Source organism: Sitophilus oryzae, unplaced genomic scaffold, assembly GCF_002938485.1.
Source record: "Sitophilus oryzae breed Bouriz unplaced genomic scaffold, Soryzae_2.0 scaffold_1057_pilon_pilon, whole genome shotgun sequence".
In the NCBI taxonomy this organism is placed as follows: domain Eukaryota; kingdom Metazoa; phylum Arthropoda; class Insecta; order Coleoptera; family Curculionidae; genus Sitophilus; species Sitophilus oryzae.
In genome coordinates, this window is record NW_022145679.1 from 1 (window position 1) to 15,305 (window position 15,305).

General features: G+C 33.6%; 1 protein-coding gene across 1 annotated transcript in view; it reads left to right on the plus strand.

The window, feature by feature from the left end:
* Positions 1–5,109: 5,109 nt before the first annotated feature.
* Positions 5,110–15,305, plus strand: part of LOC115875415 (protein Gawky-like) — a gene marked incomplete at its 5' end in the record, with an annotated part of 16,294 nt that continues 6,098 nt past the window's right edge. The window contains 4 exons of the mRNA XM_030890871.1: positions 5,110–5,357; positions 6,549–6,867; positions 12,143–12,349; positions 14,910–14,935. Of these exons, the coding sequence (XP_030746731.1) occupies positions 5,110–5,357; positions 6,549–6,867; positions 12,143–12,349; positions 14,910–14,935 (800 nt within the window). The remainder of the gene's footprint in view (positions 5,358–6,548; positions 6,868–12,142; positions 12,350–14,909; positions 14,936–15,305) is intronic.

The window sequence follows — 15,305 nt, forward strand, 5'->3', positions numbered from 1 at the left end:
CTTACACTGGACGCGCGTTTCGCTAACCATGTTAGCATCATCAGCATTATAATCATCTGCTGATGATGCTAACATGGTTAGCGAAACGCGCGTCCAGTGTAAAAGTAAAAGTGTTTTGGTGTATTGTGGTAATTTAGTGTTTTTATTTTGCTGTGTAACACCAAAGGTTCCAACCCTCAACTGTAATCTCTTAATTCCTTGTAGGTTCCATGCTGTAATTTTTGTTGTCCATCTGTTGTCCTTCCTTCTTGCCTAGTGTCCTGCCCATTGCCACTTGAGGGATTTGACTCTGTCGATGACATCTGTTACCTGGGTCTTTTGTATATGTATTCACCAATATGTATGTCGTATCCACTCTATTCTTCTACGGTCACTCTTAGTCATTCCCAATGTCCGTTTTAAATGTCCAAGTTTCGCATGTATAGGTCATCACTGATAGTAGGGCTAGTTGGGGTAATGGTAAACAGGGGCAATTGTAAACAGGTCCAAAAACTTTTGAATTTGGCGGGTAGGGAATAAGTCGACTGGCTACAGTGGCGTCCACATCTTTGATGTGTATTGACTCGATTAAATGAATATGATTGATTTTCTTCCGTAAGCACTCCATGAACTTAATTCTTCTGTTGATTTCTGCTAGTATAGATCCCGAGCTGTGTATTAGTTGTCCCAAATATATATGTATTCTTCTACTATTTTCAGTGTTGTGTTATTTTTTAGATATTGTATTTTTTGTTCACTAGTTCGTTGTATATTACTTTAGTTTTTGCTAAGTTTATTTTGTGATCCGCTTTATTGGTGGCTGTATTTAGTCCGTTATACCTTTGGTTATACTCAACATTATCTAGTTTTATTATTTATTTTCTCTATATCATTGTCTCAAACTTTTTGCTCCGCTTATCTCTCATGATTTATTGACAACCAAGAATCGCTTTTAAAAATCTTGAGTTACAGAAAAAGACAATACAACAAGTGTAAGAAAATATCATACAAAGAGCAATCACAGTTTGTAAATTTGTATAATAGCTGGGCATAATTTTTGGCTTTAATTCAGTAGTAGGGAGCTAGTATGTTGTTTTGATGTTTTTTGAATCGAGTATGAATACCCTATCTTACATAACTATCCTTCATTTTTATCTTCTTAGTTAACTTTATAAGCCTTTTTCTTGATTGCTGTATTACCGGTATCTATATTGATATTAATACTGAAGGATTCTTAAATCATTGGCTAGATTAATTATTTTTTAATATTTAAATATTTATTAGATTATGGAGGAAGTACCTTATTTTGCAGGAACTTCATGCTGCATGAACTCATATATTATGCTTAAATAGAACAAATTCAAACACAGTATGCGCGCACAATAAAATGAAACAAATCTTGAAAAAAACTAGTTTTATTGAATAATAAAAACAAACTACTGTTGTTATTATATTTACGTGAGGTATTTATTTATTGTTGTTGTGGTTTAACCGTTATTCACACACATACTCACACACGAAAATATATATTGTGGTTTGCAGTAATCTGAAATCAACATCGTTTTAGCGGTATCAGAAAATTGAGTTTTAGAATGGTTTAGATAATGATTGCACGTGTTTAGTGTGTTAACACGATTTAATGTGGGGTATCTTTGTTCTAAATATCTCAATGTAACGAGACTATTTCCAGGAACTCGTTGGAATTTAGTACATTTACTTTTATTGTAAATTGTCTACATTTAAAGATGTATGTACCACATGTTTGTAAAACATTATTTTTTGTGTCCTTGTCATTTTTCTCTATTTTATATTATACTTGCCGACTCAGTGAAGTGAGAGTATATCAGTATTTATTAGGAGTAAAAAAAATTGGCGCCGGGAGGCACGTATAGCCGCCCATACTAAAATATGTTTATAAAAAGTTAGTAGGCAGTTCTTTTAGTTTCAAAGTAAAGGATTTTTTCCAATTTTGGTTCGCGGTTATTTCCCCTATCCGCCACCTGGGGTCGCGTCCGATGGGAGTTTGGAGTTCTTCACACGGATTTTCTCAAAAACGGACTACGGAAACACGGAATATCTCAAAAACTGCGACTTTGACTGATTTTGATGTTAAAAGATTTTTGATGTTTTTACCAATCTTAATAGCCTACCATACCTGTTGGTATGGTCGGCTAATAACTTTTTGTGCCTCGCCATGAAAAGTATTATTTTTACTCCTAATAAATAAAACAATATACTATTATAACGGTTGTCTTTTATGAAACCCTAAATCAGTTTTAAATATGAAATTGAGTAATACTTGAATATACGATTTCTTTCCTACAATATCGCATCGTCAAAACCAATATTCTATCTGCGAAATGGCTCTAAACCTCGACGATAACGACCCATTTATAAAAGCGGTCTTGGCTGTCGTTGAAAAATGAACTTGTGCACCGAGCTGGTGGGACACAACTGGCTCGCTGCCAAAAACAACATTAAATCGAAATAGCGAAGCCAAGAAGGTTAGCCACAGATTCTGGAATTCAATTACAAGGGTATCGGTTACGACCTGATGCCATAGAACCGATTCTGTTTTAATTAGAGCAACAGTAAACAGGCTGATTGAATACATTAGCCAGGGATTTTTTATGGTATTTATTCGCGATGTCTGTATGACACGTTTTAATTGAATAACAGATTGTTTTGGTACAGTCGAAACCCCACTGTGTCAGTTATTTTTCTTTTACTGGAAATAGAAGAATACAAACATATATTTGGAACAACTAATACACAGTTCAGGATTTCAACTACCAGTAATCAACGGGAAAATTAAGTTAGCATGGAGTACTTTTGAAAGAAACCCAATCATATTCAAATCTAAAATGCCACTTTATCTAAAGAAGAAAACATTCGACCAGTGTGTGGTGTAAGTCATGACCTATGCATGCGAAACCTGGACACTTAAAGCGGACATCATAAGGAAACTGCAGGTCGCACAACGCTCAATGGAACAAAATATGCTGGTAATAACCAAGAGAGACCGTAAAAGAATAGAGTGGAAAAGACCCAGGTCATTCACAGAGTCAAATCCCTCAATTGACAATGGGCAGGACACATGGCAAGAAGAACGGACAACAGATGGACCATAAAAATTACAGCATGCTGCCAACCAGGAATTAAGAGACCTAGAAGAAGACCGCACCTGAGATGGACCATGATATTTGGAAATTAGCAGGGTAACTTGGGCCCACATAGACAACAATGAGCCCAACTACAAAGAGAGTATCTAAATATGTGAGGGATGCTACACCATAATTGGAAATGGTTGAATAAGCTGAGATGATGATAATCTTGTTGCTCGCGGGTATCTGTCATATTTGACATTTAAAAAAGTAAATTGCCAAAAAATGAGATTTATGGCTAGTTTTGAAAAACTTGTTTCTTTTTTGATTTTACATAAGAATACCTATTTTCAGCCTCCAAGTTTAAAAATTTCGTCGTTTTTTGCCAATTGCAGCTGACTATCGTGGTAGATGCAAAATTATCTGATTGCAGTCCGTTTTTTCAGTCAAGTCATATATTTATTTAGTACTCATAGACCATTCTGATCATCGTAAAAGCGTAGTCTGGAATTTAACGTGTATGACAGTTATGTAAACAGCTTAATGGAAAATCAAATGTTTTAAAAAGAGATAAAAGTTGGGTTGATACATTTCTTCTTTGCGGTATTGCCGGATTTTGCATCATTTCTAACCGCACAAGAAGGCGTTTATGAAAAATGTTGCATCTAGGACTGGAACTTTACTTTTCACAACTATTTACTCATTTTACTACAGCTGTAATAGATTATATTTAGCTTAGATATATTATTACAGTTGGGGTTGGACTCCGACAGTCTTAATCATCTGCTGATGACGCTAACATGGTTAGCGAAACGCGCGTCCAGTGTAAAAGTAAAAGTGTTTTGGTGTAGTGTGGTAATATAGTGTTTTATTTTGCTATTTTGTTAGATATATTATTTTCGTTTCAATAGTATAAATGGAAGTTTTTAAAATAGCTTTTTTTTTCTACACACATTTTTCTTCGTAGGTAAAAACCGGCAACACTGTGTGCCGCTTTTTATTTTGTTTCGTCTGTCTATCTTTATCATTATCGCATGCGTTAAAATACAGACCACGCAAATTAAGTGTCCATGATGGTATATTTAAATATTTTGAAAAAGTTAAAGTTAATAGTTTTTATTAGAAGTTAAATTTTGCTTTAAAAAAATTGCTTGCGTAGTGTAAACTTTGTATAACCTTCCCAATTATCCAGATAATAAATCATTCCTAAATATTTTTTCTAATTTCTCAACTGAAGTAATCTGGCCCGCCATAAGTAAGTTGTTTAGATATAATAGTTCTATAATACTTTCTTTTTAATTTGATTAGCATTTTTGTCTAAACTTTTTTGTAACACAATAAGTAGACTATGAGAAATTAACGCCAAGACAAAATTTGACGTAAGTCAGTGAATTAAAAAATCCAATGTGACATGGACTTCATCTTATATATTTACCTTTTTAGCCGTCCATACCAATAGGTATTAGGTATGGTTGGCTATGGGATGGGGTTAAAAATTATAAAAAATCGTAACTCCAAAATTACAGTAGCTAGCGAAATGCGGTTTTCAATTTGCAACAAAATTTGTAATATCATCAAAATCAGCCAAAGTCGCAGGTTTGAGATAAAAAAAATTAAAAAATTCCTTTACTTTGAAACTAAAAGAATTGCCTACTAACTTTTTATTAACATATTTTAGTATGGGCGGCTATACGTGCCTCCCGGTGCCAATTTTTTACTTTTAATGTCGTTTATTTCGCCAAAATAGAGTAGTCTGTCTAACTCGAGGATATAAGACAGTGACAGTTGGTTGTCATCATTTTAATTCAAGGGTAAATTGTATTTTTTGTCATTTTTTAGGTATCGTCTTCTGTCGAATTTAGATGAAATGCGTGTGTTCTATTTGTCGACCGAGTGTTAAATTGTTTCGCTGCGCAGCGTTGTCAAACTGAATCGTAAACGGACACATAATTAGCGGTGTTTTGAATGACATACCAAATTTTCATTTAGTATAAACAAATATATTAAAAAAAGTTTTTATTTTCAGCTAACAAGAACAATGCCAACGGCCAACAACCCCCCACGACGCAATCGAACAACTCGGTGTGGCCGCAGGCCGGGTCAAAACCGGCCGTGGCCGGCACTAATGGGCCGCCAACTTCGGCGGCCCCGGCCTCCAACAACAACACCCCGAACAATACCACGCCGAACAACGCCACCAACACCACCAAACAACAGCTCGAGCAACTGAACAATATGCGCGAGGCCATATTCAGCCAGGACGGATGGGGTGGCGTAAGTATTGTCTTGTTATTTTTTAACGTACCGTATGATGAAAACGAAAAACCGGGCCCAGTTGGCTGGGAAATGGACATGGATGACATTCTCCATATAATTTTACATACAAAGTGACAGCGATCTTCATTTCATAGCCATCTCTGACGCCGTTTTTTTTTTCATCATTTTGTACTATATCCCAAGTAGCATTTTTGGACATATTTTAGGTAATGTTTCTAAAATTATCGTGTCTGTTTCTTGAGACAAAATGGAAACGGTATGCCACAAATAGGAAACATTTTCGAAACCTATATATTTTATATGGCTTTATTACATGTGTTTCCAATATGGTGGCACTAGCTGTTTTCTGAAATGTTTCGATGCGGAATCAAAACTTTTAGAGGAAATGTTTCGAAATATTTTCTGGAATTTGTGTTCAAGATGTTCCCGTTTTCAGGAGCCACTGTTTCTAAATGTGAAGAAACAAAATACCAAACTAAAATAGTCTATGTTTGTGTGTAGAGTTCAAAATGAAAACAACCATCAACAATGTCGACCTCCGCCATAGTTTTTTTGTCCTAAAATCTTTGCTTTTAGGTTTTTTCGCGCAAGAAATTTCTGGCAAAAGCAAATTTATTGTTTAATGTAATAATGCACTTTAATATTTTTTATGCTCCTATACCGGGTGCGTCTCAAAAGTGGCTCACCCCTATAACATTTTTATTTTTTCAGTTAAAAAAACGAGTATGGTATGTTAGTATATGACATAAATTAGAATTGATTGACGTATGATATGTCATTCTATTCAGAGTGTCATATTCTACCGAATAAAGTAAAAATATATCTAGGGTGCCATTTAAAAATCAAAAGTCGTAGTCATTTCCGGAGAAACAGGAAGTGACCAAAAACAATGATTAAATCGTCAATCAATCCTAATTTATGTCATATACTAACATACCAAATCTCGTTTTTTTTTATCTGAAAAAATAGCAAAGTTATAGGGGTGGGCTATTTTTGAGACGCACTCGGTACTTCCTTCCAAAAATTCTAAATACATATTTCAAAAATACCAAAATGGACACCAAATGGTGAATTTTTCACCGTTTTGTAGAATAAGGGCCTAGATCACCAGATCTATCATCAAAAATAACAAGAAGAAAATTAGTAGAATGTACAAGTGTTGATATTTATATACAATCATTATTTCAGCAACACGTGAACCAAGACACGAACTGGGACATCCCCGCTAGTCCCGAACCTTCCATGAAGATGGAAGGCGCCGGCCCTCCCACCTGGAAGCCGGCCGTGAACAACGGCACCGACCTGTGGGAGGCCAACCTGCGCAACGGTGGTCAACCGCCTCCGCCGCCTCAGCAAAAGACACCCTGGGGCCACACGCCCGCCTCCAACATTGGGGGCACGTGGGGAGAGGACGACGACGCCACTGATAGCTCGAACGTGTGGACGGGAGTGCCTAATAACCAGCAACAGTGGGGAGGCAACAATAGCAACAATGCTATGTGGGGAGGTAAGCGTAAGAGTAATGGTTTAAGAATATGTATATGATAGTTTCTGTATAATCTTTCTAACGAGACTTTGAATAAAAAGATATAAAGGAGTTTAATACAAGCATTACGGACGGAATCGACATCGACATCAGATCATAGACAAATGAAACAAGTTTAGATTGGAAAAGTGCCCATAAGGACAATGTAAATACTATTTGGCGCTATTCTTGCAACGGTCGCTACCCAAAGCTTTTGATAATTTCGGATCGGATGGGCTTTTTCCGGAATTATGTCGCCAAATATTGTTTATTCAAATTTATTATTATTTTCTTTTAATTTTGTAAATAAAATACAGTGTGTTGCATACAAGAAACTTTATTTTTATATAAGGGACATGTATGAAATATAGTCTAATAAAATGAATAACTTTGAATTTTGACCGCTTATTTTTTACCAAAACATGGCAGATTATAAAATCCCTCTAACAAAAAAGTTACTGATATTCTTTTAAATTGAGTGCCGAACGAATCAGATAGGTAAACTCTTTTTACTTTTCCGAATAGAAAGGAAAAAATAAAAAAGTGAGAGTTCTTCCCTTCTTGCAAAAATCAACACGAAATGTCATAATTGACAAAGTAAAATGTCATCAGCTTTTGACATTTCACAAATATTGAAACAATGCCGTCTCTAATAGAACAGCCACGGAGCGTGATTTATGACGTCACGCTAATTAGATACTGCCCAGTTAATAAATATGTTGTGGTATGGAAAAAATAATTATTCCTTATTTTTTGGTTTGTATTTTAAAAATGATATAGTTTACATGAAATATGTAATATACAGTTAATAAATACAATATAATATATACCTATTTATAGTAGGCAAATGCTTTATACTTATATATAAGTAAAGTATACTTTAGCAAATAAACTATGAACCATACAAATGCAGCAAATGTTTTACAATACTAAATAATGAATAGGTGGTACATAAGATAATGGATAAAATGTAAAATATATCTTAAATTTTGGGGGTTTGAAAATCGATCTAATTTAACAAAAACATTCAATATTTACTATAGTGATGTATGTATTATTATTGCATTCACAAAATTTATATATTATAATGTTTCCTGCAATTAATAAACTAATATAAACTGTCACAAGATGACCACATATTTTTTAAATTATTATTCTTAACACAAAAACTATCTACATTGACTATGTAGTACGATTTCAACCATATTATGCAAAACATTGCTGCATTTGTATGGGTCATAATTTATCTGCCAAAAGTGTTTATTACTATAGTATATATATGTGTATTCGTAACTGTATATATATTTCATGTAAACTATCATTTTAAAATACCAAAAAAAACACGAGGGAATAATTTCCATGTATTCTAACATGACCAATAATCCTTAATATAAAGTTGGATCAATGGATCTTTGCGTGCACGTCATAATCTGATGTCACCTAACGTCATACGAATCAATCAGTCGTCAAACTACCACCAGTGCCAGCGGCATTTTATTTCATACTTAAAAGAAATAATAATTTCTTTTTTCCAAAATATTTGTAAAGTTTTTGGACGTTTTAAAATTAGAATAAATAATTGTTTATGGAAAAAGGTCATAAAAAGGGGAAAATACAGAACAATAGTATGCCTATACAGTATAATTCAATAGGATAGTTGTTACAAGAGGACAATAATTGGTGATCGAAATATTGAGTTGTTAACTAATATATTGAAATCAAGTTCTATACAGTATTAGATATCCTTTACAGATTTACCCAAATTACTAATATAGAAAGTAAGTTAAAACAAAAAGTCTAAATATTTTGTTAAATAATACATCAACAGATAATAAATTTAATGAAAATGAAAAATAATTTATTAATTTTACAAGTAACTTGGATCAGTACAATTATTTGTTTAAAAATAGCATGGATAGTATTTAAATTAAAAATTTGAGAAAATATTACGTAGTCCACTTTAGTTCTCCCCACTCTCACTATCTTCTGAACTTTCCTCATCACTGACATTGATAAACATTTGGGGTACTTCTTCAATAATGACTTCCCTATCATACCAGTCTTCGATTAATTTTTCAGTGTGAACCACCTTAGCATGCCATATTTCTGGTGTACATTTCTCTAATGCTTTTCTCCACATATCTAGCACATTTTCATCTTTATGTCCATTTTCACCAATGTGGGCATTGTAAAAATATTTTGAATCTGCCCATATCATTTCAATTGCATTAAACTGGCAATGGTAAGGTGGTAATCTTAATACTTCATGACCATTTTCTTGTAATAATTATCTATTTTATATTGTTTTGTTTTTTGAATTTTTTTTTTTTTTTTTTTTTTTTTTTTTTTTTTTTTTTATCATAAGGTATATTACTTTTCTCCAACCACTCAACAATTTCATATTTCTTCCATGAGGATGATGGCTGTCTCTCTAACTCAACAGAATGGTATGGAGCATTATCCATTACAATAAGGGAAGGTTCTTCTAAATTTGGGATGAGCTGGTTTTCTACCCACTTTGTAAACATTTCTGCATTCATTTCCCCATGATAATCCATTTTCTTAGATTTTGAAGCAAAAATTAAACCAGCATTTTTAACAAACCCTCCACAGTGTCCGGCATGCAATACAATGAAACGTTTGCCATCAAAACCACCTGGCTTACGAACACTCTTAACACTATCATCCTGCCATGATCTCATTTTACTGCCTTTGGAAAAGATCCACGTTTCATCTAAAAATACGAGTTGACGAGGAAATTGCGAATTTTTGTTTTCCATGTATTTTCTGAAAAAGGCTGCTCTCATAGAAGCTATATTGGATGTCTCCATTAATGCTCGTCTGTTATCATCCTTTTTGTATTTAAATCCCAAACTAAAAAGGAGTGTTCGAAGACTTCCATAACTTATGTCAACAATTTCTCTGCGACGCAACTCCTCGTTTAGTTTATTAATTGTAACTTGTTTCTCTGAAAATATAAATTTAGTAAAATAGTTCAGTAAAAATAATATTGAACACTTTTGTGCATACAAGTCATACAGAATATTGCGAACCTCCATCTTCAAACCTTCATTCAAGTCTTAGGTTTTACATTTTCGAGGTCTGTTCTTTCCCGGTGTTGAGGGTAGCTCATTTCGATCTTTAGACATTTTAATGCTTGAAACCGTTCTTAGACTGATCTTCAAGGCATCAGCAACTCTCTGTAAATTTATTAGTTAGGCATGTATTTTTATAAATCCAAAATATATATTTACCTCTTGAACAGCATTCAGGGAAATTAGTGGCCCCTTATTCTCTTTTTCAGACGTAAAATAAGAGATAAGATTTCCAACAAGGATACGTGCTTGAGAATTTAAACGTTTTCCTGGCATTTCAATGTTAATGTTAAATTATATTAACGAATCACGAAAAATAAATTTTGGAAGAACTGTTGTTAAATCACAAAAGTTTTCACAAAAATAGTCAATAAACGATGTCCAAAGAAAATAAAAGATACAAAACAACTTTCCCTAACTTTTTGACAAAATGACAAAATCATAAACATAAACACCGAATGACAAAAATGTCATGCATGGATGCTGCCAGGGTTTTACAGATGTACGCACGTCTCCACAAAATGTACTAAATTGTAGTACAAGTTACTTTTTTAGGAAATTATAAAGGAAAAGCTGTCTTTATTTTAATAGGATGTGATTCTTGGATCCTTATAAAAATAAAAACAAGAATTATAAATGCAAATGAAGTTAGTATGAAGTGAACACCAGTGTACCTTTATTAAAAAAATATACTAAATTTAATTAAAAAAAAATTTTCTTTTTTAAAACGAACCCGAAATAAATAATCGATTTATTTTTGCGTTCGCCGGCATTGACTTTAAATGTTTAGAAAAGAAACTTGAGTGATCCTTGGCTAGGGGTTTTCCTTGTCTTACACATAACTTTAGCTCGGACCGTATGTCGGATAACTATGAAGACATACGTTCAGTATTTCTTCGAATTGTCTTGCTTAAGTTAGAAAGAGAGCGTATAAAAGGGAATTGATTTGATGTTAATCATAGTTTTGTGACGTGCACGCAAAGATCCGTTGACCCAACTGTAACTAGCGTGACGTCATAAATCTCGCTCCGAGGCTGTTCTATTAGAGACGGCATTGCGTCAGCATAGCCGCAAGTTGCTAACCTAATAAAATTAACACTAGAAAAGCCCGCGGGAACTGTCAAATTCAAAGTTATTCGTTTTACAGACTATACCTATGAAACATTGGAAACAGGCGTTATTCCACGATCCACGATGGTTTTGCAGTTCACAGTTCACCACACTATTTTTTAGTTTTTAATGCCACTTTTTCACAATTATCACTGGTTTGAGTAAGTAAAATTTAAACTAAACTCACAAGATAGCAATAATTACTGTGAGAATGGACACTTCAAACACTTTCGGTATTTTTCGAAAGTCGGTTTACATTTTGAAAGATTTTATAATTTTGAAGATTCCGACTTTGACAAGAGAGAAAAATTATTTGTGTTATTGTTTGTGGTTGTTCTTAGCAACCGCTATAGCAACGCCAGATCGCGTACAACGGTCGCGACCCAAAACAATTATATATTTTGATGGGTTTTCAATCTAAATTTATTTCTCTATATTTTCAATCTAAATATTTATCTATGTATGACATCCCATTTTTGACAGTTATGTCGTTTGATGTTTTAAAGCCTAGATGTAGATGGAAAAAAACTAGAAACTTGATATATAGGTCTTTTCAGAACACTAGTTTTAAAATTTATTTAATTCTTTTATTAAGCCAAAACCCTATAAGGTCTGGCCAAGGAAGCAAGGAAGATTTTGACAGACGGCATCCACAAAGTGGTAGAAAATTCAGTTTACCTGTAAATTAAATTCTTCCTTCACTCTTGTCGTAAAAAAATCCTTCTATCCTATCGTTGGACAGACTTTAAATTGATCTTACAGCGCTTTCAGATGGAGCGGACCGTCCGTCGTGTTTTTTCAAGATAGCTCCGGACGGAGCATACGCGCCCATGTGAAATTGTTCATATATACTCATGGTACTTGCTCGAAGTCGCGGACGCTCCGTCGCGGACGCTCCGTCGCGGACGGTCCTCTCCATTTGAAAGCGCTGTTAATGATTATTCTAGCTTTAAAAAATGAAAAAATGTTAACGGCCTGTTTAAAGTGAGACAAAATAAAATAGTAACACTGTACAAATCAGGATTCAATTAAATATACTATTCTTGTTACAGCTGGTGGTAACGCTTCCGGATGGGGCGATCCACGTGCCGCAGCTGATCCTAGAGCTACAGCAGCTGCGGCGGCCGCGGTTACGATGGACACCCTGCGCCCTGATATGAGAGCAGTAGCTGCAGCTTCTGGCCTCGACCCGAGACAGCTGGACCCTCGCGAACAGATCCGCCAGATACCCGGAGGAGACATGCGAGGCGATCCCAGAGGTAATTTGTCTTTATTTTGCTATAATAATCAGATTAAATTGTCTTATTTTTTAAGTTTTTACATAACAATGAAATAATTCTGTTACGGATTCTGTGGGTGCACTAATTTAAACTCACGATGAAATACTTAACGGTTATTTTCTCACTATTACACACAATTTATATTCATTACAACAATTAACTATTTAAAAATCCTTTGCCAAATTGTCAACATTTGCTATTCCAAAACTAACCGTATAGTATGTCCAGAAGATCCTTGACAGTGATAGATGTGTCTGCCATTTTAATCCAAAAGTAGTTTATTTTATTTATAAAATAAGTTGGTACAACTGGAACATAACTGGGAAATTAATATATGTTTTAAAATTTGACTGACAAGTAACACAAATATTGTGAATAAAACTGTATAAAACTGAGAAAAAATGTAATCGAGTTATTTTATTTAATAAAAACTGCATGTGTTAATACAAAACACACACAAAACAAGACACCACATACCAAAAATATAAAAGAACTATTTCTTACTTTCAACTTTATGAAACTTCCTGCATTTATGATTATTATATTTATCAATATAACTTATGTACAATACCAAATTTATAATATTCACAGGAATAAAATAAAACAACTTTTATAAATAAAACGAACTATTTTATTAATAATAACACTTACCAAATTTTATACCTCACAGGTCGATTAATTAACTTTAATCTTAATTTTTAAACCGAACCTTTTGACATTATTTTCTACAGTACTAAAATCCATTATTTACCTATCGTGTGATGTCGATATTTATTTTACAGCTACTCAGTTTTTAGTATGTGTTTAGTATGGTCCTTCTACCATATTGAGATGCACTTATCTACGACGTGATGGTATACGAACTTTATTGATATTAATTTTATTGAATTGTATCTGTATAAGACTTTCTGCCTGGGCAGCGACTATTAACTCCATAACCTGTGCTCTGGGTTCTACAGTTAATTTTCACTCCATTTTTCCACTTGACACAAAGACACAAAACACTCGTAAAAACACAGTCAAAATGCATCATCTTCCAAAACGCAGGGTATTTGACAAAAGTTGTCACAAAATTAACTTATAATTTGGCAAGACTTTGACAAACGTCAAAATCTAAAGGCGAGTTCATACGCATCGGCGTCCGTTTTGTCGTTTATCGTTCCGTCAAACCAAAATAAATTAATCAGTCATCATTTTAATATAAACCGGCAAACCGTTTAAAACAACAAGTAACGCATGGCGTTATATTCTATTTATCCACTGAGTTAACTTAAAATTAAATAAAAAACTTTTTATAAATAAAATAAATAGATCATCTGCTTTTCATACCTGTCATCGTCTGTCAAATCTACCTGTAACTTTTTTCGGTATATTTCGAGCTGAACTAAATAATTGCTGGGCGCGTTTGCGCTTATATACCTCCCAGTGGCCGCGTCTCGAACGTACGAAAATTATCTGCGGCATTCTTTTTGGATAAAATTCTTTACAAGATCCTATTTCCACTTGAGTCCAAGAGGCGCTTCAAACAATGTCCTGTATTAAAGATGAAACCTCAACCAGCAATACACGTTCGCGATTATTCGCTTCTCCGAAAGATGTCGCCACACACAACTTGACAATACATTTTTGAAACCTCTTTTATTTTTCTGTATAATCTTTGTGAATCCCTACACTTCTCCTAGATATAGTATAGGTGGAGTCTTTGACAGCAAAATAGTTGCGAATGTGAATATGAATGTTAGACAACAACAGGTCAGCAAGTTCGACGAATTTTTATGCATGTTTCCAAATTTTAACGATATACTTTAAAGTATTGGTATTTGGGAACCTGTATGCATTAATATTATTTCTATCCTTATTATTTAATAACCAGAATTATACCAGGTGCGTCTCAAAGGTGGCTTGACCATAACTTTTGATTTTATCAGATAAAAAACAGATTTGGTTAGTATATGACATAATTAGGATTGATTAACATATTCAATTGTTGTTGGTCACCTATATTTCAAAATGATCACAACTTTTGATTTTAAATAGCACCCTCAGTATTTTTTACTTATATTCAATAGAAAATGACATTCTGAATAGAGATGATATATCATATGTCAACTTTGCGACTTTACTCGCTTAATAAAAACACTAATTCTTAATCAAAAGGCTGGTTGCGATTTAAGATTTACTTAAATACAGATTTAATCTTCTAATGTTTTTAGCGTCTTGTCCTGGCCGGTTAGAAGATACCCAAATCGTATTTTAATCATATCTCAATTTTTTTCAAATGGAATGGAGATGGTTCATTAGCATATTAAAAAAAAAAAAACATTTTTTACCAATAATTTGATACCACACGCTTGGTATATTTCGAGGTCAAATTTTCGTTCCGAACATCAAGTTATAAATTAAAGAGAAATACCGAAAGCGCCATTTAAATTCAAAAGCTGTCGTCATTTCCGGTGAAACAGGAAGTGACCGAAAACAATTGAATAGATACATCAATCAATCCTAATTTATAATATACCTTACTAAATTCGTTTTTTAGCACAGAAAAAACTCACTGGTGCAAGGGTGAGGCCACTTTTCCAGACGCACGGTATGTTGTGCTTGAAATTACGAAACTAATTATTTTAATCTGTAATGTTCAATTAATTCGCTTTTGGGGAATTTAATAATTGGATCTCGATAAACGAACTATAATAAGCAAGCTGCAAGTAAAACAAATCATTAACGAGCACAATTTATATTCGCTTCTGTTGCGATATAATCATTATTTCAAATGTCTCCATTAATTCCGGTTTAATTTTTGTTAGCTTTGTGATGAAAAATTCTTGTAACTTTGCCAAGTTATTAGTTTGATAAATTGTTTTCTATTATTGTTTGAGTAATTATTGAAATAAATATCTCGGCTATTACATAATCGTGGTAGCAATACGTAACT